Below are 27,177 nucleotides of genomic sequence, written 5' to 3' on the forward strand. Positions count from 1 at the left end.
AACTCTACCTGGGCCATCCAAGGACTACAAGGCGTCCACCTTTTAAGTTTTCGTGGTTACTGACCACCCTCATCTCTCCCTTGCTACTGATGTCCTCCTGCACCCCAATTTTCTCTCCACCAAAACTCCCTCTCCATCCCCTGCACCCCATCTCCACAGTTAAACCTCAGCAGCAATAATCGCAGATGGCATGGAAGAAGCCCATTCTGCCCATCTTTACTGTGCTGGCTCTATTTAAGAACAACTCAATTTGTCCCACTTCTATGTCCTGTCACCAAAGTCAGGCAAATATTTTTTTTTCTTTCAGGTACTCATCCAACTCCCTTTTAAACACTACAATTAAATCTGGCAGTGCCTCCTTGTCCCTAACTACCTGCTGCATTTGAAAAAAAAATTTCCTTATAATACTTGTGGTTCTTTTTGTTGTCACCTTGACTCCTTCCATCAAGTTTCTCTACCTACTCTGTTTATATCCTTCAGATTTTAAATTCCTCTATCATCCCCTCCATTCCAAGGAGAACAATCCCAGCTTCTCTGGTACATTCATTTAATGAAAGTCCCTCATCCCTGGATTTCTTTTGGTAAATCTATTCTGCACTCTCTTGAGAGTTTGGCATCCAGTGGCCGAAGAAGTGTTTGTTAATGGTTCGTCAAGACTTCCTTGCTCTTGTATTCTATGCCTATATTTATAAATCCCAGGATTCCATATGTTATAAAGTACTCATTTGGTACATAAGCCATGGCTTCTACCCTCTAGAATAGATTTCCTTTCTGGTCTCTGCTCAACACTATCTCTCCTCTTCCAGATGTAAACATTGTTTACATGCCTATAGAGTATTTTTGAATTCTCCTTTGTGTTTGCTGCTGGTCTTCTCTCATCCTCTCAAGTTCCCCGTTTTCACCTTTGCACCCACTATAACTTCCTTATAAGTTTGCTCCTCAATATCCTTTCTATATAATAATCCCAGCAATGTAAACACATCTCTATGGTTTCCTTACTCAAAGCAAATAAATGGATTTTGGCCTTGATCATTCCAGGATATCCTCTCACTCCACCATTGCAATATTCTCCTTAATTAACACTGCCCAGCCCATGTCCCCTCTCCCTACAATCTTTTTCTTCCCTTACCTATCTTTCCTGAACACCAGGAATAATTTGAGCCGTCTCCTATATTTTTAGCCAGGTCTTTGTTGTTGCCACAACACTGTAATTGTGTTTGCAGCTCACCAAGCTTGCTTAATGCACTGTTTGCAATTATATGCATGCACTGCAAATCTATATCTGACCTTCTAATACTCTCTCTTAGTTTGGTCCTATCTAATAATTTTCTGTTTCTTGATCTGGTGCTGTTTATTTCTCCAATTGTGTTTGCACTATTTGTTTTCTTTTCAGCTTCACCTTGCAGTGCCCATCCTACTGCCAAATTATTTTCAAATGCACCCCTACAGCTTTAGCAAACTACCCCACAAAAACATTGGTCCCAGCACTGTTGAGGTACAATCTTTCCAATCTGTACAGGTCCCACCTTCCCCAGAACCAGTCCCAGTGCCCCTGGAATGTAAATCACTCTCCACAAATGGTCTTCCTCCATTGTCCAGATCATCTTTTGCCCCATTCTCCATATCCCCAATCTCTTCCCAACTCACTATCTCCAGGAAGGCATGGAGGCCAGGCCTTTGTGCACAATTCCTTGTGAGATGCCATGCCACACATTGGGACTTGTGCACAATGGTATATCCAAGCCTGGGGTTATCACACATAACTGGTGTAAGCCTTCCACACAGATGTAACTCTCATTTTTAAACCTGTTACATTTTCTAGGTCTGTGACTGTTCATAGAGTCATACAGCATGGAAACAGGCCACTGGGCCCACCACATCCATGCTGACCAGTGGGCACCCATCCGCACTTGGCCTGTAGCCTTCTATGCTCAGGCAATTTAAGTGCTTGTCTGCTTATTGCTGCACTTGCCCTTCCACTGTTTATCTTTCCCTTTGATGCACACTTCTTAAATGCTATCAATGACTCTGCTTCCACCACTCCAGTAGTGCATTCTGGGTATTTCAGCACTCTCTGCATGAAAAAGGTTCCCCTTAGATCCCCTGTTAATCTCTAACCCCTTATCCTAAATGTATGTCCTCTAATTTTATCCACCTCTGATAAAGAGAAAAGCTTCCTGCAGTCTACCCCACCTATACCCATCATAATTTTACATACCTTAATCATGCCCCATTTTAACTTCCTCCGCTCCAGGGAAAACTGACTTAGCCTCTCCAGTCTCTCCTCATTGAAACTTGAGCTGGCAACAGGAATTCTCAATTTGTACTTATACCATTCAACAAAATTACCTTTGATTCTTATTGCTGAACTTGCCCGTCCACTGTTTATCTTTCCCTTTGATGCATACTTTATCCTCCATTATCATTAGTTCCACTTCTCTTGGTTATAGAGCAGTATACAGTCCAATCCTTTCCCCCCTTTTGCATAGTAAAATGGGCCTTAATGTAGAAATAGAAATTGCTAGAAACACTCTGGAAGTCGGGCAACATCTGTGGAAAGGGAGAGGGCGAATATTTCAGATCAAAGACTCTTTGTCCACTGATACTGCCTGACCCACTGAGTGTTTCCTGTTTCCAGCCTCTACATTTCTTCAATTTTCAGGACTTAAAGTAGAAAGTATTTCAGAGGATCATTCTTTATACCCATCCCTATCCACATACAGCCTCAAAAGAAAGTTAGAAATGGGAAACGACTCATATGTTTACTTGTGAGAATGACTTATAATGTAAGAAATTTGGATTCAGCTTGCAGGGTAGAATGGAAACGTTTTATCCAGTAAAACTAGAAGCTCTCAATTATGAGATGCCGATGCAGTGCATATAATGCGCACAAATGAGTCATATGAATTCTGGTCATGCTGCATACTGCATGCAAATATTAACTTCAGTCCTGCTCATGTCATGGAAAGCTGCTTTATTCTCTTTTGAGACTGACTACACATCATACATTTTTAAAATTGGACATAATCAGAATGTTGGTAATCCACACTATTTATGCACTGACATTTAATATAATTGTGCTGCATTCAATATTAGATCAGGAAAATTGCTTCAATTGCCAGGTAAACTAAATGATTTGTATTTTTCTTTTTTTAATAGTAAAATGATTAAAATGGACTTTTTCTGACAATGAAGGGAAAAGCTAAGGTTCCCCTTAGATCCCCTGTTAATCTCTTACCCCTTGTCCTAAATCTACATCCTCTAATTTTATCCACCTCTGATAGAGAGAAAAGCTTCAGGGAGCTAAGGAGAATGACTTTCCACAATTGTCTTCCTTGTTCTTTTCTACTTTCCAATTCCTTCCATATCCCTTCCATGATTTGACATGTTCTCATTCTATTTTGGAATGGTATTTTATGGCATCGGGAGCCTATGAGTACTGGGAGGAAGTGGTGCTGAGATTGAGACAGGCAATTCTTAGTTTTAGAGCTGGGATTGGCTGGCATCAACTTTGATATTCCTGGGATCTGTGAGAATATTGAAATGGGAGGAAGTTTGCAGAGATTGGATTTCAAGAACATTTTGAAATGTGGGAGACCTTTGGTCTAATGTGGATTATGGAGTCCACATGCACTCAGAATGGAATGAGAGCATTTTAAGACCTCTGATGCTCAGAAGGTCTGAGGTGTGGAAGGAACCAGGGGTAGCCTGATAGGAAATGTAAGAAGAGAGCTTCAGAGAGAGGAGACAGAAGGCCAGGCCATATCAGAGGTGCTGAGCAGAGTACTTAGCTAGGTGGCACATGATGGGAAAGTAAGGAACATGAAGGGCAAGCAAAAAAAGAAACAAACTCCTGTCCAGGTTTGGGGTTGGCCTCCTTCAAGCTCTTTGATATCTCTTTTGGTCTATCACAACCATAAGCCAAGCTTTTGACCATGCATCTACATTGGCCATATGCACTCTGCTGCCATCTTCATCTCGGTACTCCTGGTAGCACTAATGTGCAAATCTTCTTCTGGGGCCTGGCACATTTATGTTTTTAGCCTCTGACTTGACTATAGTCATTAGTGCCACGTGTGTCTCTGCAGGAAGTACACCCGTCTATCTTGATCACTTCAGCCCTCATGATGCCTGTTTCTGAGCCGGTGCTTTGCAGGGTCTGGTGCCCGTTTCCCTCAGTTCCTCCTCCTCTATCGCCTCTTCCTCAGTACTTGTTGTTCTTTGTGTGATTCGGGTTGGAGACAATTGTCAGTGAGTCTCCACCAGTGCCTGCATTGATGAAGATGCCGAGAAGAAAGTGGTAATGTATAGTCCATGATGCTATTTGTGGGAGGGGCCAGTACACAAAGGTAGAATGGATCCTCAAGAACCAGAAGATACCTCCATATCAGAGGGATGAAGGGCCCCCTCAGCAGCATTATAAAGTTGGAGAAGAAATGTCATTCAAAACCACTTGGAAATGATAGAGCAAACATTTCATGGTCATAGTGTCATACAGCACAGAAGCAAGCCTTCAGCTTACCATGTCTTTGCTGATCATCAATTACCTCCCTATACCAATTCTGTTTACCAGCTGTTGGTTCACAACCTACTATGCCTTGGCAATTCCAGTACTCATGGAGATGCTTCTTAAATGTTGTGAGAGTAGCTGCACCCACCACCTTCTCAGACAATACGGTCCAATACACAACCACCCTCTGGTCGACTAGTTTCTTCCTCAGACCCCCTCTAAACTTTTTACTGCTCACCTTAACTCATTGCCTTATTGCCTTAATTACCTCTGCCATGCAGAAAAGTTTCTTAGTATCTGCTCTATCTATGCTTCTAATAACTGTGTATACCTCCATCAGGTCCTCCTTCAGCCTTCTCTGCTCTAAAGACAAACCCAGCCTATCCAGTCTCTCCTCATAACTGAAACATTCCATCCCAGGCAACATTCTGGGGAATCTCTTCTGCACCATCTCCAGTGTAATCACGTCCTCCTTGTAGTGTGGCAACCAGAACTGCACACAATATTCCAGTGATGGCCTAACCAGTGCTTTATAGGGAAGAGGTTTACCTGTGGATACACAATATTCATGCAGGTCCAAAGACTCCAGAAAAAGATTTTAAGGCTCACTGACTTCATCAAGAGCATTGTATTGAAATCATGAAAATAATTTTTTTCAACTGTGATTTTTGATTGGGTGAAACAGGTGAGATATTCTGGGCCTTGTGGATACTCCTTCACACATCATGTGAAAGTGTCCTTGATATAATTATAGATAATAAAAGTGAATACTTGTCAATTACTTTTTAATTCAGAGCATCTTCAGGGCACCTATGCCATTCAGCTTATGGTTCTGGCTTACAAACTGATTTTTCTTCTTTTTTGTGCTCTTTCACCTAGTTAGATTTAAATACAAAATTAAGGAGTACTTAAAATTTCTTTGAATCAAAATAGTGAAATGTACTAGGTTGTAATTACTACTGTGCCATCAGTGTCTTGTCACCTTCTGCTGAGCATCTCTCAATGTGTAAGATGAAAGGGCACCATCAATACTATTTTATGGCCATTGTCTCACCATCTGAATTGTTGCCCAAAGAACTGGTATAGATTTAAATGTCCCATCACTGTTTTCCACAAGTAAATTGAAAGCTATGAGGCAATTATTGATGGGATCATTTTTGTTTACTGAATCTGACAGCACAATCAACAGGGAGCTACATCTTCTGTGACTACAACTGCCATTATTGGCTCGTGCCTCTTCAGATCTACTACCTGTATTTTTTCAGTGTTCTCTCTACATTTACTGACCTACCTCCCTGCTGAGCCTTTGTCATATTTGCCAATAGCCTTCTCGTCAGATACTCCTTGGGAGCTACTATCATCATCCGTCGTAGTAAAATGAAGCAAGAAGTGCCATTGATTGCAGAGATATCAAATAATACTGGCCTAGCATACATTAACATCATTGATAAGCCACTGATAATATTTTTAGTAATACTGCTGTTGTTTGCTTCCCTGAGGTTATCAGCCACCTTCTGACCTTGTCTAGAAGTGCTGCTATCTTTCCTGAGGTTATTATCGACTTCTTGATGATGCTATCTGAAATAGTGTAATAAATGGAATACAGAATGAAAAGCGCACTGTCTGGTGATTTTAATAATAGCAATTTTAAATTAAGCTGAAGTTAATCTGGGGCTTCAGTTTATATATAAAAAAATAATAATTCTCAGAATAAAAGAGAAAATGCTGAGGATTTTCAGCAGGTCAGGCAGCATCTGTAGAGAGAGAAACAGTTAACATTTCATGTTGATGACCTTTCAACAGAATCATTTTAACAACTTTGGTTTTGCTGGCAAGATCAGAACTATTGTCTGTCCTTAGATGTCGTTGGATGTCAGGCTTAGGAATTTGGAGCAAAAGTAGGTAACGTGGCCATCATTCAAAAAGGTCATGGGTGATCTGATCTTGGTCTCAGCTCCACTCCCTTTCTTGTTCTCCTGAATGCTTGATTCCTCTACCAACCAAAAATCTGTTTATTTCACCCTTGAATGATTCAGCCTCCACAATTCCTTCAGATAATGAAGTCTAAAGATTCATGACACTTTGACAGAAGAAATTCCTAACCAGTCCATCTTATATGGGCAAGGCCTAATTCTGTAACTAAGTCCCCTAATTCCAGATACCCCAACCAAGGCAAGTATCCTCCCAGCTTCTACCATATCAATTCCCTTCAGAATCTTATGTTTCGATAAGATCACCTCTTACTCCAATGCATATGGCCCAACCTGATCAACTTTTCCACCTACATCAACCTCTTCATCCCATAAATCAACCCCATGAAACTTTTCTCATCTGCAATGCACCTTCCTTAAATAAGAAAAAAAATTGAACAGAGTACTAAAAGTGTGGTTTCACCTATTTTGGTTATGTAAGATTTCCCTATTTTTGTACTCTGTCCCCATTATGGTAAAGTGCAACATTTCACTTGTCTTCCTGGTTATCTGCTGTACCTTAATGTTAATTTGCTGTGTTTCATATGTGAGGATACTCAGATCCCTCTGTACAACTGTATTCTGCTGTCTGTCTCCATTTAAACAATATTCTGCTTTTTTATTTTTCCTACCAGTAGTATAATGTCACATTTCCCTACAATGTACTCCATCTGCCAATCTTTGCATCATCAGCAAATTTGGCTACCGCATACTCTGTCTTTCACTGCAATCAACTTTAAATAGTTGAGGCCATTGTGCTGATCCCTGTGGTACCCACTATAATTACAGCATACCATCCTGAAAATGATCTATTTATCCTGACTCTTTTCTGTTAATTAACCTGTCCTCTATCCATGGTAATATATCACCTCCCTCCTCATATATGTTGTAAGTAACCTTTTCTGTGGCACTTTATCAAGTGTCTTCTGAAAATCCAAATATCCTACATCTACTGGTTTCCTCAAAGAAATCCAATATTTTTATTTCATTAAACCATGTTGACTCTGCTTGATTTTTCTAAATGTTCTGATTCTACTTCCTTAATAATGGTTTTCAACATTTTCCCAAAAATAGATGTCAGTCTAATGAGCTGATTGTTTCCTTCTATTTGTTGCCCTCCTTTTCTGAATAGGGACATTACATACGTGGTTTTTCAGTCAGGTGGTTTCTTTTCGGAATTTAGGGAATTTTGGAAGATCACAGTCAATTTTTCACTTTCACTGCAGCCATTTGCTTTAATTCCTGAGGAGACAGGCCATCAGGTCCGGGGACTTGTTAGCCTTCAATCCCATGGCTTTCTTGTAATCCTGCAGTACCCTGTGCTGGATGGTACTTCCACAGCAGAGACTTCCAAGTTGGAATGTGAAAGATATCAAGAAGTGGAAGGGTTCTTATGTATGCCTTTATTCTCTTAATGAAAAGTTTTGTGTTTGGGACCACTGTTATTTCACAATTGTATGGTTCATGCCATAAACCTTCATTCTCAAGATGTATGATCTTTTTTATCACATACTATTTCTTCTTTGTTATTTTTTTCTTCCCTTAGTTCTCAAAATATCAGTCAAAATATCATTAATGATTCAGTCATCAACAATTGCAATCTCATCAATTCCTAATAAGAATGCACGAAAAATCTAAATTATGAGGTTAAATATGTAAACACAGGCCTAGGTTAATATATGGAAAGGATCTTAATGTTGTGCAGTTCCACTGAGGGAGAAAAAGTCTCAATTTTCAAACCACCAATACATTGTCAGAGGAATGTATTAAACGAATGGATGATAATCAGCACTGATCACAGAACAGAAAGGAGCTCCATTTAAACTGCATCTTAAAATTTTAGCACCAAGTGATTCCACAAGACAAAAGTAAATAAAGCTTTCCCAATGAAAAGTCTGTGATTTTGTTTTTATCTGATATAAAATTACCCTCTCATACATTGCTGATACTATGAAAATGGATATGTGCTGCCTGCGGAAGTATATATTGTTAATCAGCGGTAGATTTTATCTCTAAAGCAAACATAAGTGTGTGAGCAAAAGATGTAACTGAAGATAGTCACTGCTCGTAAATGAGTAGGTTAGATATAATCCAACACAGAAACCCAAACAATCTGAATAAAGAAAATGGAATTAAGCTGCAATGCATATAGAGCTACAGATAGAGGGGGCTTTGACTGAGACAATGTTGTATCCTGTCTTTACTTCTCATAAGCTATATATTGCATTTGTAATACTTCTCATATTATCAAAACCTCTCTAAGCAAGGGAATGAATGAATAAAATGTTAATTCTGATTCAAACTTTAATTATATAAGCACACTTTAAAGATACCTTTTCTTTGTAAAATAATAAATTTAAAGTAACAGCTCATTTAATAAATTGGCTCTTATTTACCTCATCATTTTTTGTAATAATTATCAACATTCACAGTGCCTGCAAAGGATTGTGTTGGTGGCAGTGCAAAGCAGAAAATGCACACATAGAGGTTAAAATATAAGATCAGAGTGAGAATACCCTGATTTCTGGATGTGCCATTTTCCTGACTCTGTTATTCAAGCAGGTATAGCAGTGTGCCTAGTACAACAAAACTGAGAATATACTGTAACCATAAAAGCTAAAGTGTGTTTGAGGTATAGGGAAGGCAAGCAGCAAGGTGGGTTTCAAGGAAATTAGACTGAATTCTGTATTTCATCTTGTGGGCACATTGATTCCGAGCATTAGAATTTGCCCAAAGCCTGCTGTCCAGTCCTCTTTTATTTTCTTCGCTCCCTACATATTGGGAAGACACAAATAAACATTGGGTCTTCCTCTTCATTTGGTGAAAGCTCTGAATATATTTTTGTGTATAGCAGTGAATGTTTTTAATGATTAACAGGACCTGGTACAAGTTAACAACTCACTTAATGATCAGTATCCGTATCCACGGTTCAAGTAAATAACTGAATCAACGTACTTCCCTGCTCCATTTTCTTTTCTCTTAACACTTTCCAGAATCCTGCCAAACTTCCCTAGGATGTGATTTGCTGCTTTGTCTTCAGACCCCAGACTGCATGTTGTTACAGCAAATTTACTCATCTCTTTTCTTTTGTATTTTGCCTATTATTACTTTTTATAAAGGCATATAGATGAATTCACATTGTGGTAACTTAGGTTATTTTGTAATGGGGGCAGGGGGAAATAACAAGTACAAATGAGAATGTTCTATTCTTGGCATTGTATGATGCAGTATTGAACAAGCACCAAAGGTTCACGTCTGATCCCCGATTTCTTACAGCAATACCTGAGCATAGAAATGTGAAGTAATTAGCTAACACTGTTCCTATTGAACAGCTTACAGGATCAGCTGCTTATTTCTGGATACTGGGAGGGAACAGTTTGGACTCAACTCTGGTTACAATGTGCTCATGTTTAAATAGCTTGCCAAATCCTCATTGCATTGTTTTCTCACGATTGAAGAACAAAGAACAACATCTCAAGTGATTTAAATGAGGATTGGCAATACTTGTGGAACCAGCATAGTACAAGCTCTAGGAATGAAGAAGACATTTTGAATCAAATATATGAAGTGACAGAAAGTTGAAATGAGAACAAAGAACATGGAAGAACAACAAGTTACAAGTTAAAAAAACAATTAATGTAACATGAAAAAGCAACTGAAAATCTGTAAAATAAGTGCGAGGATGAAACAAGAAATTGATTAAGACCTATGATGGAAACAATGAGAAAGGAAGGTCAATAGTGAATGTTTGATGAAGGAAAGTGCAAAAAATAATTAGCTGAGATGAGATCTAGTAATCAGTTTATGTTAGTATTGTATGTGCATTAAAATATAATGGGGCTAAATTCATTAGTGCACAAAAAGGAGCCAAGGGATCATAGTATATGATTATCTTGCCCCTATTGACTACAGTGCTAACAACAAACCAAACTCATACCACCTGCTTATTTCAATACCTGGTCAGTGCTAACTGGCTGCTGAGTGGCTGTGACCATCATCATGGGGACCGACATCATGAGTAGCATCTTTAGCTAAAGCTAGTCTCTGTCTAAAGGAGCAGATATCGCAGAGTTGGAGCAAGTACCAATGAGCATTCTACATGTGAAGCTGATGTGGGAAACATTGTCGATGTAAGTATGTGGGAGAGCATGGGATCCAGGTTTTTGGATATTGCACTGGAAGCATGCACGTTGCACCTGTGACCGGGTGATCCAGCTTCCTCCCAGCTTGCAAAGACATGCAGGTTAATTGGCCATTGTAAATTGCCCATTTATAGGTCAGTGGTATAATTTGAGGGGAGCTGATGGGAATATGGGAGGGATTAAAATTTTGGGAATAATGTAGGATTAGTGTAAATGGGTGACTGATGGTCGGCATAGACTCTGTGGGCTGAAGGGCCTGTTCCATGCTGTATCTTTCTCTGACTCTTGTAAGCCTGCTCTCTTTCACTTCCTTCTCATGATCCCATTGAAATTCTAGGAACACTTATGGCATCCCATTCCAAAAAAAATTGAGCTTTACCAATCATAATTTCTGTTGCCTGTTGTTTAGGATTTTGTTCAACAAATTCTTTGCCATACTATGAAAGACTTACCTGACTCAGAGTTCAACATTTTTCTTGTGTGACTTAATTTTTATGGAACATTCTTTCTTTATCCTGTTCTTCATAAATGTTGTAACTTAGAAGGATGATTGTCATTTTGCTTCCAGAATTCCATTTGTAAATGACTCGCTGAAATATCTGATGGGAATGACCCATGTACATCATTGGAATTCATCTTCTTGTGGAGAATTTTTTTGACCCCATGGTTTCATATTTGTAATGCAACTAAGATTGGAAACACCATGCCTACGGCACCACTTATGGTACACCATCTTAACCTGTCTTGGAATCTATTGATGGCCATTCAGCATTGTTGCTTTGCTTTCTCAGATGGAATAAATAACCCATGCTACAAAGAACATAGAAAAATTACAAATGAAAATGTTATCAATAGCATTTGAACATCATAACTGAAGTATTTGATAGATGCTGCATCTATCATAATTTGTGAAATTGAGTTGATTGTTTCAATTTTTTAAACTCCTTAGGATGGTGATCCCACACTCCCTCCAGAAAAACGGAATCAGGTAAGATATAAGATAATAAAACTGCTTTTGACAAAATCCAGTTTATTGTGGCTGTAATTCCGTTATATAATTAGATGCAGCACCAATTCCACAAAAGTGAACTAGACACAGCATGCATCAAATGGGAATAAGCCCTACCTAGCATTTGAAATAAATGCTAGCTGTGATCAAATTTGCTACCAATTGAGTTCCTAGGATAAAACATGAGCACTGCCTGTTATTGAATGCCAGTGAAAAAGGAACTCAAGGTAGAAAATTGCAAACAAGGATTGCATGGCATCAGAATTTAAATTAGTAAAAAAAAATAGACTAAAGAAACATACCAAAAAATACATATTTTCTATTTTTAAAATAAATTGGAACATATTTTTAAATACAGGAACCTCCTATTTCAGTGTAAGCCGTGAATTGTGAGCCACGCTTTATAGATGAGGACTTTTGCTTTACTCTGATTAAAGATCTCATCTATAAAGCATGGAGGGTGTTTGGTATTTATATGTATTTAATGATGATTCTGGTTGTTTTACTGACGCTGAATTCTGATGACCCAGCTTGCCAATAGTGATACATACCTCAGGCTCTGCAAACACTCCATTACTTTTATAAAGTCTCTTTTGTCGTGGCCCATGATGCAAATGAACACGGTATTTCATTCTGACATTAACTGTCTTTGTTAGTATTAATTTTGAGGTTAAAGTTTTACCAGCAGTTGAAAAGGCAACTCAGCACAATCTTAATTGTTAACTCTCAGCTACAAGTAGTTCACATTATGTTTTGTGCTATGTGTCAGTTATTCCCCCATACATCTTGAATTAAATAAATCATATTGCCATTGATTTTTGTCTATGTGGGGTGAAAAAAACCACCTTTGAAGCTGAAGATAAAAAGATTGTGTCACCAGTGAACAATTATAGCATGGAAGTAAATGAACTCAAACTACATTTTGTTCCCCAGGCAAATCTGGCACAACTACTGAGTAGTTCTCGAGAGCGAAATAAACAACTCACAGAGGAAATCAAAGAAATCCAGCAGAGACTGACTGAGGCACAGGGTGATAACAAGGTATAGTTTATAAGGGTGGTTGGTGATTGGAAAAAAGAAGAAAACCATGAGTCTCATCTACCTGAAATAATTCAAGGAAAGGGAAGGAAGCTTTTAATCCACTATAATAATAGTGACAATTGGAGCTAAAATTAAAAAAAAGTTGCATGGGGGAAGTTCATATGATGCAAAGGATGAGAAATAAATAACTGTAGCTCTGCAAGTGATTAAAATGTTCCAGTTGACTAGTTTTTGTTATTAGAAGCAGTATGCATCTCAGTCCAATAAACATGCTCATTTACTTGTTGGGAACTGTCAGAAATTCACTATCAGTTGCTGGAATGTTCAACTGCTTATGCTGCACTGTTGTCAGTATCTCCCTTCAGGTCTGCTGAACCTTACAGCCCATTTGCTTAATTTGGATAAGTGACTGAAAGCTGCCAACAGTTTTGTTGGAACTTGCCTTCTGATGATTGTGCAAAGAACTTGCAAGTTTCCCTCTCTAATGAAGAAATGACTGGAGAAGACAAAATTATTAATTACTAAATGAAATCAACAAGTATGAATTCATTTTCTGAGTTTGTGTCAAGGGTGGGTAGTCTCCTGCACTGGCAGCAGATGTGAGAAATTTGGGGATGCACCGCTCATCTGCGATCTGAAATTTGCAGCCTGCTCATGTCCTTATTTCCGATGTGTGCTGGCAGCCTTGAAGATCCTTCTAAGAAAATTATCCCAGTTGATGTCAAATCTGGTGTGACTGAATGTTATAGTTCTTTCACTGAATGGAAATTCATTACTCCTGTTTCTGTGAAATCCTTGGAGATCAAGGAAATTTTTGCAGAACAAAGTTTCCCTTCTCAGTTATTACAGGTCATTTACTGTTATCTGTTCATTGTCCCAGCTTGTCTCATTATAAACTTTATTAATTATTAACATTGGGCTTATAGACCCATCATTGCCTTTCTCAATATAGTAACTACATGCACTTGCAACTGAGTGAAATTCTAACAATGCTTAATATTTCTTCCATAGCAAGAGTCAACTGCCACATATTTCTTCCCTGTGCTCCTTCATTGAGCTAGGATATGTAGCTCAATGGAATTCATGGTTTCTGTCTTCTACCATATCAAATATTCTTCCAATCTTAATGCCAAAATCTTTAAGGATTCTGGATATAGTAAAGTCAATATATTAGTCATTTAGTAATTCAACCAATTTATCTTCTACAACCTTCTTGTCACATTTATCTTTCAAATGCTCTTGTGCTGCTTTGTTGCTCTAAAAACTTTTGAATATTTTGCTTAGCCTTTTTAATGATACTCATCTCAATTGTCCTCTTTGATATTTTAATATATCTTTTAATATGATTTAGTAAATTATTTTTTTCCTTCTGAAGTTTGATATTCTTCCCTCTAGACTTAGGTTGTGTTTTTAATAAATGTTCTCTTTTAAATTTATTCAGCCATTTCAGGGGATGTCCATTTAATATGCATGCTTTTTCTTGACTATAAACATCTTGCAGACTTATTATTCTGAAAGTCTTTCATTTTCCTACACCAAAGTATCTTTCAATAATATTATCCAATTTATTTTCAGCTTTCATTTCAAACATACAAAATTTTCACTTTATAAAAAATAATGCAGTTTTACTCTGGAATGTAGATACAGGTGGTGACCATTCAATCCTTGAACCTGTTCTGCCATTCATCTGGGTTATATCCGATCAGTATAGTAACTTTCTCTACAAAACTTTGTTTTATTTCCATGTTCCATAATTAAGATAGGATTTCTTTATTAGTCACAAGTACATCGAAACACACAGTGAAATGCATCTTTGTGTAGAATATTCTGGGGGCAGCCCACAATTGCCGCCACGCTTCCGGCACCAAAATGGCATGCCCACGACTTCCTAACCCCTACGTCTTTGGAATGTGGGAGGAAATCGGAGGACACGGAGGAAACCCACACAGTCATGGGGAGCATGTACAAACTCCTTACAGACAGCGGCCAGAATTGAACCCGAGTCGCTGGCGCTGTAATAGCGTTACGCTAACCGCTACACTGCCATGCCTGCCTAACAAGAATCTTGTTCCAAAGCTTATTGTTTTTATTTTCAATTGACATAATTCAATCAATGTTTTGAGGAGTTCCAGATTTCCATTATCCTTTGTGTGAAGATATGTTTCCTGACATCACCACCGAATAACCTAACTTTAACTTTGTTTCTGCCCTCTTGGTCAGGACTCCTAGCTTTCTCCAACAACTGTATAACTACTTTACTCATATAAAATATCTCCTCTGATCACCCCATGAACCTGCAAATGAAAAAGTAAATAACCCAAATCCATGTAACCTAATCTAACCATTAACAATTTTCGCCATGTGTAATTCTGATCAAACTGTGCTACACCTTCTTTGAGACTAACATATGATTGTAGTACTCCAATTGTCTAACCAAAGATTTATTGGTCATTATTAGTGTTGACTGGCTGATCATTTGTGATGTTATTCTTGATAGGTTTGATATTCTTTCCTGTGGATGCCTTTCTGATCACTTGTTACAATCAATCCATGTATAAGAATCTACACATAAAGCATTCTTTACTACCAAACAAAATCACACTTCAGTTCCTACTTCCACTCTGTTGTGACATTTTCATTCTGCACATTGGGCAAGACCTTACTCAACCATGCCCATGCTTTGCATCCATCTCCTGTGCAATTCCTGCAGCCACACTAACCTTCAGAGGCTTCCTGGGACAAATGGAATTCCAGGCCTCGCTGCCATGAATATCCTGTGATGCAGAGTGGTCCACAAGTGATGACTCAGCCTCAGACAATATATCCTGAGACCTCATCCCAGGCCATCCTGTGCAACTGTTTCTAAATCTCTTATAATCAGACATTTAAAATTGGATGAAATGAATTTAAACAATTAAATATTTTAAATTATTTTAAAATGATCAGAAATAATACATTTATTAACTAACATACTATCAGAATCAGGTTTATAATAACTGACATACTATATGTCGTGAAATTTGTTGTTTTGCAACAGCAGTACAGTGCAAGACATAAAAATTACTATGTTACCAAAAAATAAATAAATAAAATAGTGCAAAAGAGGATTAATGAGGTTGTGTTCATGGACCATTCAGAAATCTGATGGCGGGGGGGAAGATGCTGTTCCTGAAACGTTGAGTGTGGGTCTTCAGGCTCCTGTACCTTCTCCCGATGGTAGTACTGAGAAGAGGCCACGTCCTGGATAAAACTGTAGCTGAGCTGAGGCAAAGACAGACAAAATAGCAGCAGAGCCATGTTTATATTTAATTGAAATAATTTGCATCGGTCAGGAGGCATATTTATTTTTGAGGGGGAAATTGACTACAAAAACAATTATAAACACCATTATTACTTCTTAGACTATGCCTTAGGAGTGTTTTGCCTCAGTAACGATATATTTTCCTTCAATATTCCTCCCTTGCTGCACTGCAGTTAATTGCTCCAATCCAAGAACATGATTGGTTTGGCTCATTTGGTCTGTTGCAGAAACAGTGAGCCTAGAATATGGAATTGGGTAGGCAGACCACAAGCCCTGGGAATGGCTGAGAGGAAGCTTAGAGGCACTGGAAATAGAAACGAGTCAGGTGATCAAGCCCACTGTGGTCCAGGTTTGATATTACAGAATCTGCAAATTGGCTTCATTTATCTTCTTCATTCAGGTCAGATTCAAACAAATGGGGCCATGCTACATGGGGATAAAGCTGAGTGTCCAAAAATGAAGTGAATTCAGCCCCTCAACTCAGCATGACTGAGTTCCATCCTGGACTAGGTGCTGAATCTAGCAGTTGAGTGGGAAGTCAGATGCACTTGCGTCTGACCTCCAGTATGTTCTTGACTCCCTTCCTGCTGTGTATTGGTGTGGAAGTCATAAACACATGAAGAGGACCTAGGCAGCAGTCCTCTTCTCAACTGCCAGCAATAGCGAAGTATGTTTCAGCCCATTACTTTGTGCCAATCAGCGTAATGCTTCAAGTGCACAGTGGAAGGAAATATTTGTCACTTCTTACAAATCTATTCACTAAAGAAAGGAAGTTCAGTGATAAACATTTCCTGTCATTAGGAATGTTAATTAAAATCTGGTTGGAATAGCACGGTTGAATTATAGATAGGAAAGAAGAGAGAACATCATCTTTCTTTCTCTTTCTCCAGCCTCCATTATATGAGAAATTACTCTAGTTTGCTATTATCAATGCAGAGGAAGCCATGACCTAGAACACATGTCCTTGGGAAGGAAAATCATTTATTTCTAAGTGTCACCTGCATAAAAGACAAAGGCAGTGATGCACTAATGGGAAATGATGTAGTCATTATTAACACAGAGGTGGGATGGGTATGTGGGTGGTAGAGGCATGAAACATGGCAGATAGTGGATCATTTTGTTAATCATTTTCATTCTGGGCTTCTTGTCCTTAGTACATGTGATTGAAGATGATACGCATTCAGATTCTCATTAGATGAAGAGTCGTGTGTGTTGTGTTCCTCTTACATTTTCTAGTTCTCACTTCTGTGTTATGTTGTGCAGAATACAGTACACCAATATCATCCTGGAAATGTTAGCTAGGTGTCTCTGGATTTGTCCAAGTATCTGAAGTGCAGCCTGACTAATGAAGATGGCTTACTCAGGTTTTTAAATGGGTCACAATTTAATGGAGTGATCATTAGTGGGGTTGCCCAGTATATCATCAGCCAGAGTCGTTGCCGAACAGCTGTTGTTAAAGGATGGTCCAGACATATAAGCAGGTTGGGAATTAGGGCCGTCACAGTATGAAAGTAGCTCCAAGCAAATCTGACACATACCTGGATGAACTTTTTGCATGGTTTTAGACATCAAATAAAGAGTGATGCTCCTGGTTAATCAGGGGATACTTGCAGTGCAGTTGATAGTGTCATGCACCGGTGGAAAGTTAGCTGGAGATGTAAATCCATGTGCCTTCTCATTTTGGTTATTGTCATCATAGAGGACAGTACATAACCTGCAATACCAGAAAACAATCCATGTCTTCAGCATACATTTGGATCTGGCTCTGAAACCCATGATATGTCTCTAATATCAACCTGAAAGATGCCAGAGGCAAAAAACTTGAAAATGGTGGTGTCTTTGAAAGCTAATCACATTGAATAGCCATTAGGTCTTCTTAGAAGCTGATAATCTTTGTAATCAACTGACCTGATGATCCCAGCTTCTGGAAGACTGCTCTTCTGTGAGGTCAAGAAGCTGAGCTGAGCCTGGATGGGTAATCCTGTGATCTCGACCTTTCTGTTGCTCCCCCCCCCCCCCCCCTTCCTCAATATAGCTATGCTGCTTCAACTGAGGAAGACAAGTGAAAGTGATTAGTGTGCTACCAATGTTGATGTTATCTGTGCCCATACCCTCAGTGCCTTCAACTGAGAGAGTAACCCCTCTCAAAACAAGTAATCCCACCAAACCATTCTCCAAAGGTAATTCAGAGAGTGACTGTGATTACTAAACCTTGATTCATATCAGGACTGCTGACCACTAATCATCCCCATGAAGTACTGCTTGATCTTTCCTTTTTTTTACTGATGAGATTCCTGAACCTTGGGATGGCTATGCAGGATTTAAGATATCTTTATTAGTCACATGTACATCAAAACACACAGTGAAATACATCTTTTTGCGTAGAGTGATCTGGGGGCAGCCTGCAAGTGTCGCCACACTTCCAGTGCCAACGTAGCATGCCCACAACTTCTTAACCCGTATGTCTTTGGAATATCTTTAGAAGTCATTGCCAAATTCCCAGGAAAGGAGCCTCACTTAAAAATTGTGATGAAGTACCTTGCTTTCCTGGATCAAGTTCTACGATGGTTGAAATAAAAATGGGTGGGCTTGCATTGGGTTTGAGACAGATTTAGCAGATTCATCTCTCACCTGCTTAACATGGAGAGGGGTTAATTAAAATTCCCCAATCTTTCTAATAGGCTGTACAGTTTATAATCCACATTTTCTATTTTATAGAGTAAAGAAAATAGTTTCTATTCTGTCAATATAACACACAGGGAAAGTATTGACAAAATGCTAAATCTCAAAATTAGTTTTTTAAGAATATTTGCATGGCTACATCAGTGAGCTACTTTAGAGAGTTCATAAATCAATGTAGTTAGAGGACCATTGATCTTTACAAGCAATTGATATCAAAGGTCATAAAACGATCAGTAAATATCCTTATGAAAATCAAAGTGTTGCACAGACTAAAACTCTGTTTTTGATGGTCAAGGCCATTAGTTTGTGTTAAATGAATAGTTAACTGAAATGCTGACCAAAATGCTATTAGGAACTCTACCCATTGAAAATTGAATTGGATTTATTCACTGACTTTTAAGCAGAGTTTGCGATGATGATTCTCTATTTTCTCTTTCTTTGAGCTTCTAAGAATGACTATTGCAAAACAACGTTTAGGTGATGAAGAAGTTGGGTCTCGCCATTTTCCTGCACATGAACGTGAAGATCTTGTTCAGCAGTTGGAAAAAACACGTGAACAGGTAAAGAAGAAACTACTCTGTTCAATGCTGTCATTGAAAATCATGTAATACACTACTGTCCAATCTCTTGTGCTCTTGTTAGAACTCTTCCTCCATCCCCCAGAACTCAATCTTTACCCACCTAGAGGACCTAGTCATTATCAGTTACAATAATTTTTAACATCCTATGTGTCCATGTACTTTAACAAGTAGGCATAAGGTCAATGTTTAGTTCTGCTCCCTCCATTTTCCAGTTTTTTTATTCTCTAACTAACTCTCCAGCATTAAAATATGTATCAAACAGTTCAGTGTAGATCTCACTAATACCTGCTTGCATCTGTATTCTTCTCCGCCATCCTCCCATCAACCGTAACTTCAGCCCAAGTCATAAACACGTAGTGCAGCCGTGTACCAAATGCAGCTGCTGTGATATATCTGGCCAGCCTGTCTATTCATTCTTAAATAGTCAAGAGAAAGTCTTTCTATTTGAATGGTTCAATGAAAAATGAACAGACCTTATGGAGTCACCAAACCAGGTCATCTGCTGTGCACTGCAGTTTTATGGAATCTGATTGTCCTCCAGATTGGATTATTCAATTAAAATATACCCTCTCCTCACTAATCAAAGGGATTGTAGAATGTGTTGAAAAAAATGTGGGGAATGCTAAGAATGTTAGCAAGGTAGGTAGGAACATTGCATGGGGTGAAGGTTGAGGAGTGGGGAGCAACAGTAGGGAAATAGAGCGGAAGGTGGGGGAGGGGTGACGTAGAGGGCCAAGGTGAGAATGTTACCACAGAAGATGATGAGCACTGAGAAGTGAAAAGATGCCCAGCAGAGCAAACATTAATGGAGAAAAGGGACAAAAAGTGATCGCAGGTGCCGTAAGTTCCAGGAGGCTTATTTGGAAGAATACTGCTTTGCCAAGATAAAACATGTTTAATGTAAGTGGCTCTCTGAAGTGTTTTGGGTTGTTGATCTGGTCTTCACAAAAAAAACTGTGCACCACTGATTTAGTGTATTGCTTGAGTGTGAGCTGAGCACCTTCCACCTACACAACATTGCCTGCCTCCACCATTACTTCTCCCGACCCCACCATCACACTGAGACGCCCTTCACGTCTTTATCATCTCATGGCCTGACTTCTCGAATGCTCTCCTCGAAAAGTACCCCTTTACAAATTGTAATCCATTAAGAATGGCACAACTGTAATCTAACCTGTATAAACCCCCATATTTCCATTGCCTAATTCTATCCACCTACTACTCCAATGCTAGTGCATTGTGTTCAAGGCTGTACCCTTTGACTTCAGATCCTTGCATTGTCTCACAACCTTTTCTTAGTAATTTCCTCAGGTTGTGCAGATGTGTGGCCATCCGACATTAGGAACTTTTTTGTTCTGTTTCCTGCTCTCTCTACTCTCCATTCTTTTAAGCTAATGCTCCTATACTTCTCCCTCCATTAATTCCATCAATTACCTCCTCAAAAACATTTCTTCGATCATACAGTGTCTTTCAATTTGGTTACCTTTGAGTTTCTGCTGCTTGGTGCTCACAAATATTCCTCTTTAGTGTTAAGCAATTTCAAACATCTTCCTGACCACAGAAGTCCAAGATGGTGATGTTGCAAGCTTGAAGGTCATTTCATGTAAGCTATTATTTCCTGTGACTCTGTCACTGGATATTCTCTTATGCTTCAGCATACCTAATCACTATTTTAATGGCTAACAGGGTGAGGATGAAAGGTAGTGGGGGATACTGCAATTACCTGCCTTGGCTACTCCAATTGCACCTCTGAAACTTGTAAAGGACATGGGCTTCAGGAATGTGCAACTATAACTATGTACCCTTCCAAATTTCTCACCACCCTGACTTGGAAATACATCGCTGTTCTTTAACCATGGTGAATCTAAATCCTGGAATGCCCTACCCCTCAACACTGTGGTAGTACCTTCACCAGAAAAACTCTGGTGGTTCAAGAAGGTGGCTCTCCATCACCTTGTCAAGGTCAGTTAAGGATGGCCAATAAATGCTGGCCTTGCTAGTGACATTCAGTTTCCAAAAAGTGAAAGCACAAAGGGTAGACCGAACCAGTTTGTTGATGAATTATTATTTAATACAACACAGAAGGAGGTCATTCATCCCATAAAGTCTATGCTGGCTCCAAGCAGAGCAATCCCATCTGTCCCTTGCATTCTCTTTATTTCCTTGTAGCCCTGCAATTTATTCTGTCACACATGCCATCCTCTTTGACTATTTTGCCAGATACACGAAGGGCTAATTTATAGTGGCCAATCAAACTAAAGCACCTGGCTGAAACCCACACGTTCACAGGAAGAACCTACGAACTCCACTCAGACAGCACCTGAGATCAGAATTAAACCTGGATCCCAGGAGCTGTGAACCAGCAATGCTAACTGCTGTGCCACAGTGCTGTCAACATGATTGATAAGCCATTGTGCTGCCAATAAAAAGACCAGGATCACAACAAAGTTCCGTAGTTACACGGTTGACCACATGTACTCAAATATAAACTCAATGGCCTGCAATCAGAATTTGTCTTAAGGAAATTATTGCAGAATAAAGACTTGTAAGAAATTATTAAGTTCAGTTTTAAAACTGAATGCTTTTATTACAAGGGGCCTGTAATTTAAAATTTATTTCCAAATCTTTTTGCAGTGTTTTGGGTAAATGGTGTAACTATGTCTTCAAATATCAGTAACTTGCCAATAATTTTATTTTGTTACAGATTGAACGGTTGGATCATGATTATCAAGCAGCAGTGGATGAGCTTCAGGATGTTAAGGCTGAACGCTTTTTTTACCAGGAGAAATCTGACCGTCTAAATCAAGAGATTAACCATATTCTTGGAGGACATGAAAACCGTATAATTGATGTTGATGCATTGTGCATGGAGAACAGGTGACTCTGAGTCATTCTCTTTAGTCTCATTCTTTTGGCAGCTAGGAAATGAATAATACTTTATACTATATGTGTGGTCATTGTCAGAAAATAAAAATATGTAATTTATTATTGACTGTTGTTAGCACATGGTTGCACAACATCCACTCACTGTTGGCACTTTACTCAGTGTTCATTTTTCACCTGTGAGATTGGACACAGAGGGCTGGGTATGAAACTTGAATATGTAAATTACCATGAGCAAGTCTGATCATGTCCTCATCAATTTACTATGTAGACATAATTTCCAGTGGATATTGATGAGGACTGTTAAATTAGCTGCTTTCTTTTATTCTCTTCAGGATATTAAGATCTCTAAAGCTAGCTTCGCTGAGAAGTAATCTGAATCGCAGAGACCACTGATTGATCCTTGTCCCTCAATCAAACCATCTCCATTTAGAGGCATTTTCAGATGGCATCTCCCTGAGGAAAAAAATGAAAGGCAGGACATGTCGTCTTCTGAAAGCTATCAGAGCACATTCTGTGCTGTAATTGTGTCAATTCTAAAAAGGAATCAAGACAGAAGCATCCATTGTATAAATACTCAGTGGGAAACAAAGGAGAATTAATTCATTAATGAGAAAGATGTTGGGTATTCCTCACTCATGGAGTATATTCTTTGTTCCATATTTTTACACTGAAGATTATTTTTAATGTACTGCAGAAATAGAGCATATAATCTTTGATCGTGGGGGTGTGCACAATGAAACATCTGAAATTTAATTCCATTCTCCTGGTGATTTACATTTATCCCATGGTGTTCTGATTTTGGCTCATAAAATTCAAGCAGGGCGAACTAGCAAGTAAATGAAATGTAAATTCCATCAGGGGCAAATTGCCATTTGCGGGTCTCTGATATATTCTGTCAACAGCAGTTAATGTTGGAATTTAAATTTGCACAACTTTAACTAAAGCTAATTTAACCTGAATGTCCCAATAGGCTAAATATTATACAATTACAAAATATGGTTGAGGACGAAACCTTGCTATCAACTGAGTAACCACAATTAAACTTGAATTAACAATGGAAAATTTCTTCTGATAATGGCACTTAAAGATGTTGTATTAGTTAATTGCCATATTATCATTACTTGATTGCAGGCATTTTTAACTGATGTTTATAGACTATTTTAGCACAAATTTATAACTTAAATGGTTACCTCTGATCACAGATTCTCTTTCTACTGTGGAGATAAATGTAAATTACTGAGTAGTTGGACTTAAATTTCCTTTATGCACACCCACACAACCAAAGATTAGAGGGTCCAGAGTTTCTGCAACACATCAAAAAGAATCCTCAATGAGAAAATGTGAAACACAGAATATATTTGAAACTTTCCCAAGAACCTCATAGTACCAATTACTGAAAGAAGGTGGCAGTCACTGATTGTCAGTATCTTTCCCTTCTGTCCCAGACCACCTATTTCATGTAAGGCTTTGCATTTGCACCTAAGAGAAAGGACTAGTATCCTATTTTTAAACTTAATTTTCAAATCCTGAATTTTTTTCTTTCTGTTTAAAAGGTCACGTCTCACAATAAAACTCATTTTTCTTTTCACTTCCTTTTGACAGTCTCATTCCCACTTGAATATTTCAGCCAGTGAGTGATGTTTTGTAAGAGTATAAATGTCATACTTAAATAACAAAAGCGTGAATTTCCTGAGATGAGTGCAGTGTACACTCATGATTTTGAATGGGATCAGTTCTAGTGTGAATCAACAGTGCTAGTTTCACTTAGTTTAATTTCAGAGATAACCTCGCTATCATAATTGCATAGCTTCAGGAAGAATAAGGGAGGCGGCTATGCTGTTGGATATATAGTAGAGAGAGAATCCATAATCAGAGGAGGCCATGTAAGGCACTTTTTAAACTTCCATTGTGGGACAAATGTAATCCACTCAGCACCAAAAAGGAAAGGTTTTAAGGCTCTCTTCCTCTTGGTTCCCATTCACAAAACCCTCCTGAAGTACCCTTTCTACCCACATGTCTGCCTGTGATGTACCTTGCTTAAAGGTCAATTTTGTGAAAGAGATCCATTTTGTCTTGAAGATCAATTTAGCTAAGAGCTAGATGGATAACATCCACGGTCACTTTAGGTGGTAAGCATTATCTAAGGGTCTGTCTCTGAGTTAGATGTTGTGTATAGGTCTATCTTGAGGATGGATCTTGTTCCTAGGTCTCTGCCTGTAATGGATCTTATTTAAAGGTCTGTCTCTGTGATGGTTCTTGTCTTAAAGTCTCTCTCTGAGAAAGAGCTTGACTTCACTTCTGCCTCCGTGATGGATCTAGTCCACATGTCAGGCTCGTGATGATGATAAAGAAATTGAAAGTAGAAACCCCTGCTGATTATGCTGAATGAAACTTAGAATATCAGTGCAAGTGATTCAAGTAATAAGAAAACCCAGTATGAATGGTATCACTTATTCTAATGAGAGATGATTTGACGTGTGATTGATGAAGTTCCAAAGGAAAGTTTCATGCAGGCAGCAGAACTGCATGAGAACGGTCTCATGGTAGCTATCTTTAGGCCTGGTTTGGAAACTAACCAGTCTGGTTTGACATAATGAAACAAAGAAGCAAAATCTTTTTTTTTCTGTGTCCAGGTATCTGCATGAGCATTTGAAACAGATCCAGGAAGAAGTCAGCATCCTTAAAAATAACATTTCTAAATACAAGGTATTGTTGTTGATTACTAATTAATGCATTAAATCTCATACCATCACATTTGGAGTAAGTAATAGCCAATAAAATTTGTAATCAGCTCAAATTGTCATCTGTATCTGTGTTGACACTCGTTCATCGTGGAAGTCACTAGGGACACCTAGGTACTGAAGTTTATGAGCACTGAATGACCACAGTAATACCTGCCCACAGACATCATTCCCTCTACAGTAATCCGAATTACAAAGTTCTTATGCCACCCTGTATGCATGTATACTATTTTGGTGTACGTACATCTAGAATAAGGGACAAAATGAAAATCGTAAAAAAATGTATATTTGTGGCACATAAATCAAAGGTCTCTTCATCACTTCAGCTTCTCATCACTAGTTCTAGCCTGTGAAATTTACATTGGTAGATCTCCATGACTTTAAGGCCTAATCCATAAAGATGTGCCCAAAATTGTACATTGGTAAATTGGATTTACCTGCACTCAGATTTTCAAGTTTGTGTTTGAATCTATGAAGGTGAACTAATGTTTTCTATAAATTGAGCATTACAACTTCATTGAACTTTTGCGCTCCTGTTTATAAAACCCAAAATGCACTTCGCAATTTTTAAAAATATACTTGGCTTCATAAACCTGTGTTCACGCTGTTAAGGAATTATTGTTTTCTGTCCTGTTTTCATTTCTCTCCTATCAAGAAAATGTTGATATCTAATAAAAACGGGAAAACATAAAATACCCAGCAGGTCAGGCACCAACGACAGAGAGAAAAACAGAGTTAATGTTTCAGGTCGATAACCTTTCATTGGAGATTTTCTGGTGAAAAGGTCATCACGCTGAAACGTCAGCCCTGTTTTGTTCTCCACAAATGCCCTGCTGAGGATTTACAGCATTTACTGTTTTTATTACAAATCAACTTCTTCCTTGCCTGACTTGCTGAATATATTCATCATTTTCTGTTTTGATTTCAGATTTCTGGCATCTGTAGTTTTACTGGTTTTAGAAATTGACTTGTCTTTGGGTAGCCAATAATATTAGCACTACATTTGTGGAATCACAGGGTAACCCAGTAGCTGTACGAATGCTGAGTTAGCATGCCTCATTGAGAATGCTTTTTCTATTTATCCATTATTGAAATCTGCTTTGCAGATTGCTGTGTCTTCTTAACTCTGAGCATAATTTGAGTTTATAATGGTGATTAAGAATCTTGATTAATTAACTTCTCACCTGCACTGTATTATTCATTTAATGTTGTAATCTGTGTGTTATGATTGGATGAAACTATTAAAATAAATGATTTCTTCACAGCATTTCATCATTTCTGTTTCACATAGAATGCTCTTGAACGTAAAAAGAACACAAAGTCAAGTGGAAGAAGCAACAGTAGCGCCCTTACAGGGGTTCTTTCTGCTAAACAAGGTGAGGCATGCCTAATGTGGTCGAAGAAAGTTTGAACCAGTGTCCACCATTACTTAATGTAAAGGAGAGCAGATTAGGAGTGACACATTCATTTAATCTTTGAAGGTGAATCAGAAACCCTCTATCCAGCACATCATAAAACTCACTGAATTCTAGTTCCAGAAAATTATCCCTGCGGCTGATTTCACCTATTTTAAGGATATTTGAAAGGGACTGCTTGGACCCACCCCCACTACACAAAGATATTGCTTTTCCCACAAGACCTTTAATTGAATGTATCAGCAGGAGCAGAGGTCCTGACAGCTTTCCCACAAAGTAAGTCTGAATCTGAAAAAGTAGATTCAATACAACCAGGTATCACTCAGTGGAAGTAACTGTTTATGTCCAAAAATGCATCTTTGTTGTCTGTTGCTCCTAAAGCAAATATAGTTCAATTTTGTATTCTCTTTCATAATATATTGAATCATTATGATGTGATGCTCTTGGTACCATTGCTGTAAGTTATTTACTGAAATGTCTGCTATTATTTAATCCTTGCTTATGAATGGTGATTATCCTATTCAGGTTGTTGTTACAGCCAAACCTGATTCTATCCACATCCAGACATTTACAAAATGCAAATTAAAACTCTGTTGTAAGATAATGATCAGGAGCAGGAGCCTACATGAGTTCCTCCCCCACCCCTGCTAACTAACGCAGAGCTCAGAGGGCTAATTATAGAGCCTCCATTTCAATGAGCCAACAGCACTGGGGATCAAATTTTGACTTGTCAGATTATATTGTTCAGCATTTCACTGGATAAATGTGCTGAACCATTGATAAAGCTGAACTCCATATGTTATTCACTCTGCTCGCCATAAATGTCAACATCTTTGAAATGTTGGTGACAGCTCTATTTTTGAGATTAGATCTGAGTTTCCTCAATGAACTTGCATGCC

At 38.5% G+C, this 27,177-nt stretch overlaps 1 protein-coding gene across 3 annotated transcripts in view; it reads left to right on the forward strand.

Moving 5' to 3' along the window:
- Positions 1-27,177, forward strand: part of LOC127567439 (coiled-coil domain-containing protein 149-like) — a 73,241-nt gene that overhangs the window by 18,913 nt on the left and 27,151 nt on the right. For all 3 annotated transcript variants that reach the window (XM_052010348.1, XM_052010347.1, XM_052010346.1), the window contains exons 3-8: positions 11,572-11,610; positions 12,565-12,672; positions 19,099-19,215; positions 21,941-22,113; positions 24,756-24,828; positions 26,155-26,239. In XM_052010348.1, coding sequence (XP_051866308.1) covers positions 11,572-11,610; positions 12,565-12,672; positions 19,099-19,215; positions 21,941-22,113; positions 24,756-24,828; positions 26,155-26,239 — 595 coding nt within the window. The remainder of the gene's footprint in view (positions 1-11,571; positions 11,611-12,564; positions 12,673-19,098; positions 19,216-21,940; positions 22,114-24,755; positions 24,829-26,154; positions 26,240-27,177) is intronic.

Source organism: Pristis pectinata, chromosome 2, assembly GCF_009764475.1.
Source record: "Pristis pectinata isolate sPriPec2 chromosome 2, sPriPec2.1.pri, whole genome shotgun sequence".
In the NCBI taxonomy this organism is placed as follows: domain Eukaryota; kingdom Metazoa; phylum Chordata; class Chondrichthyes; order Rhinopristiformes; family Pristidae; genus Pristis; species Pristis pectinata.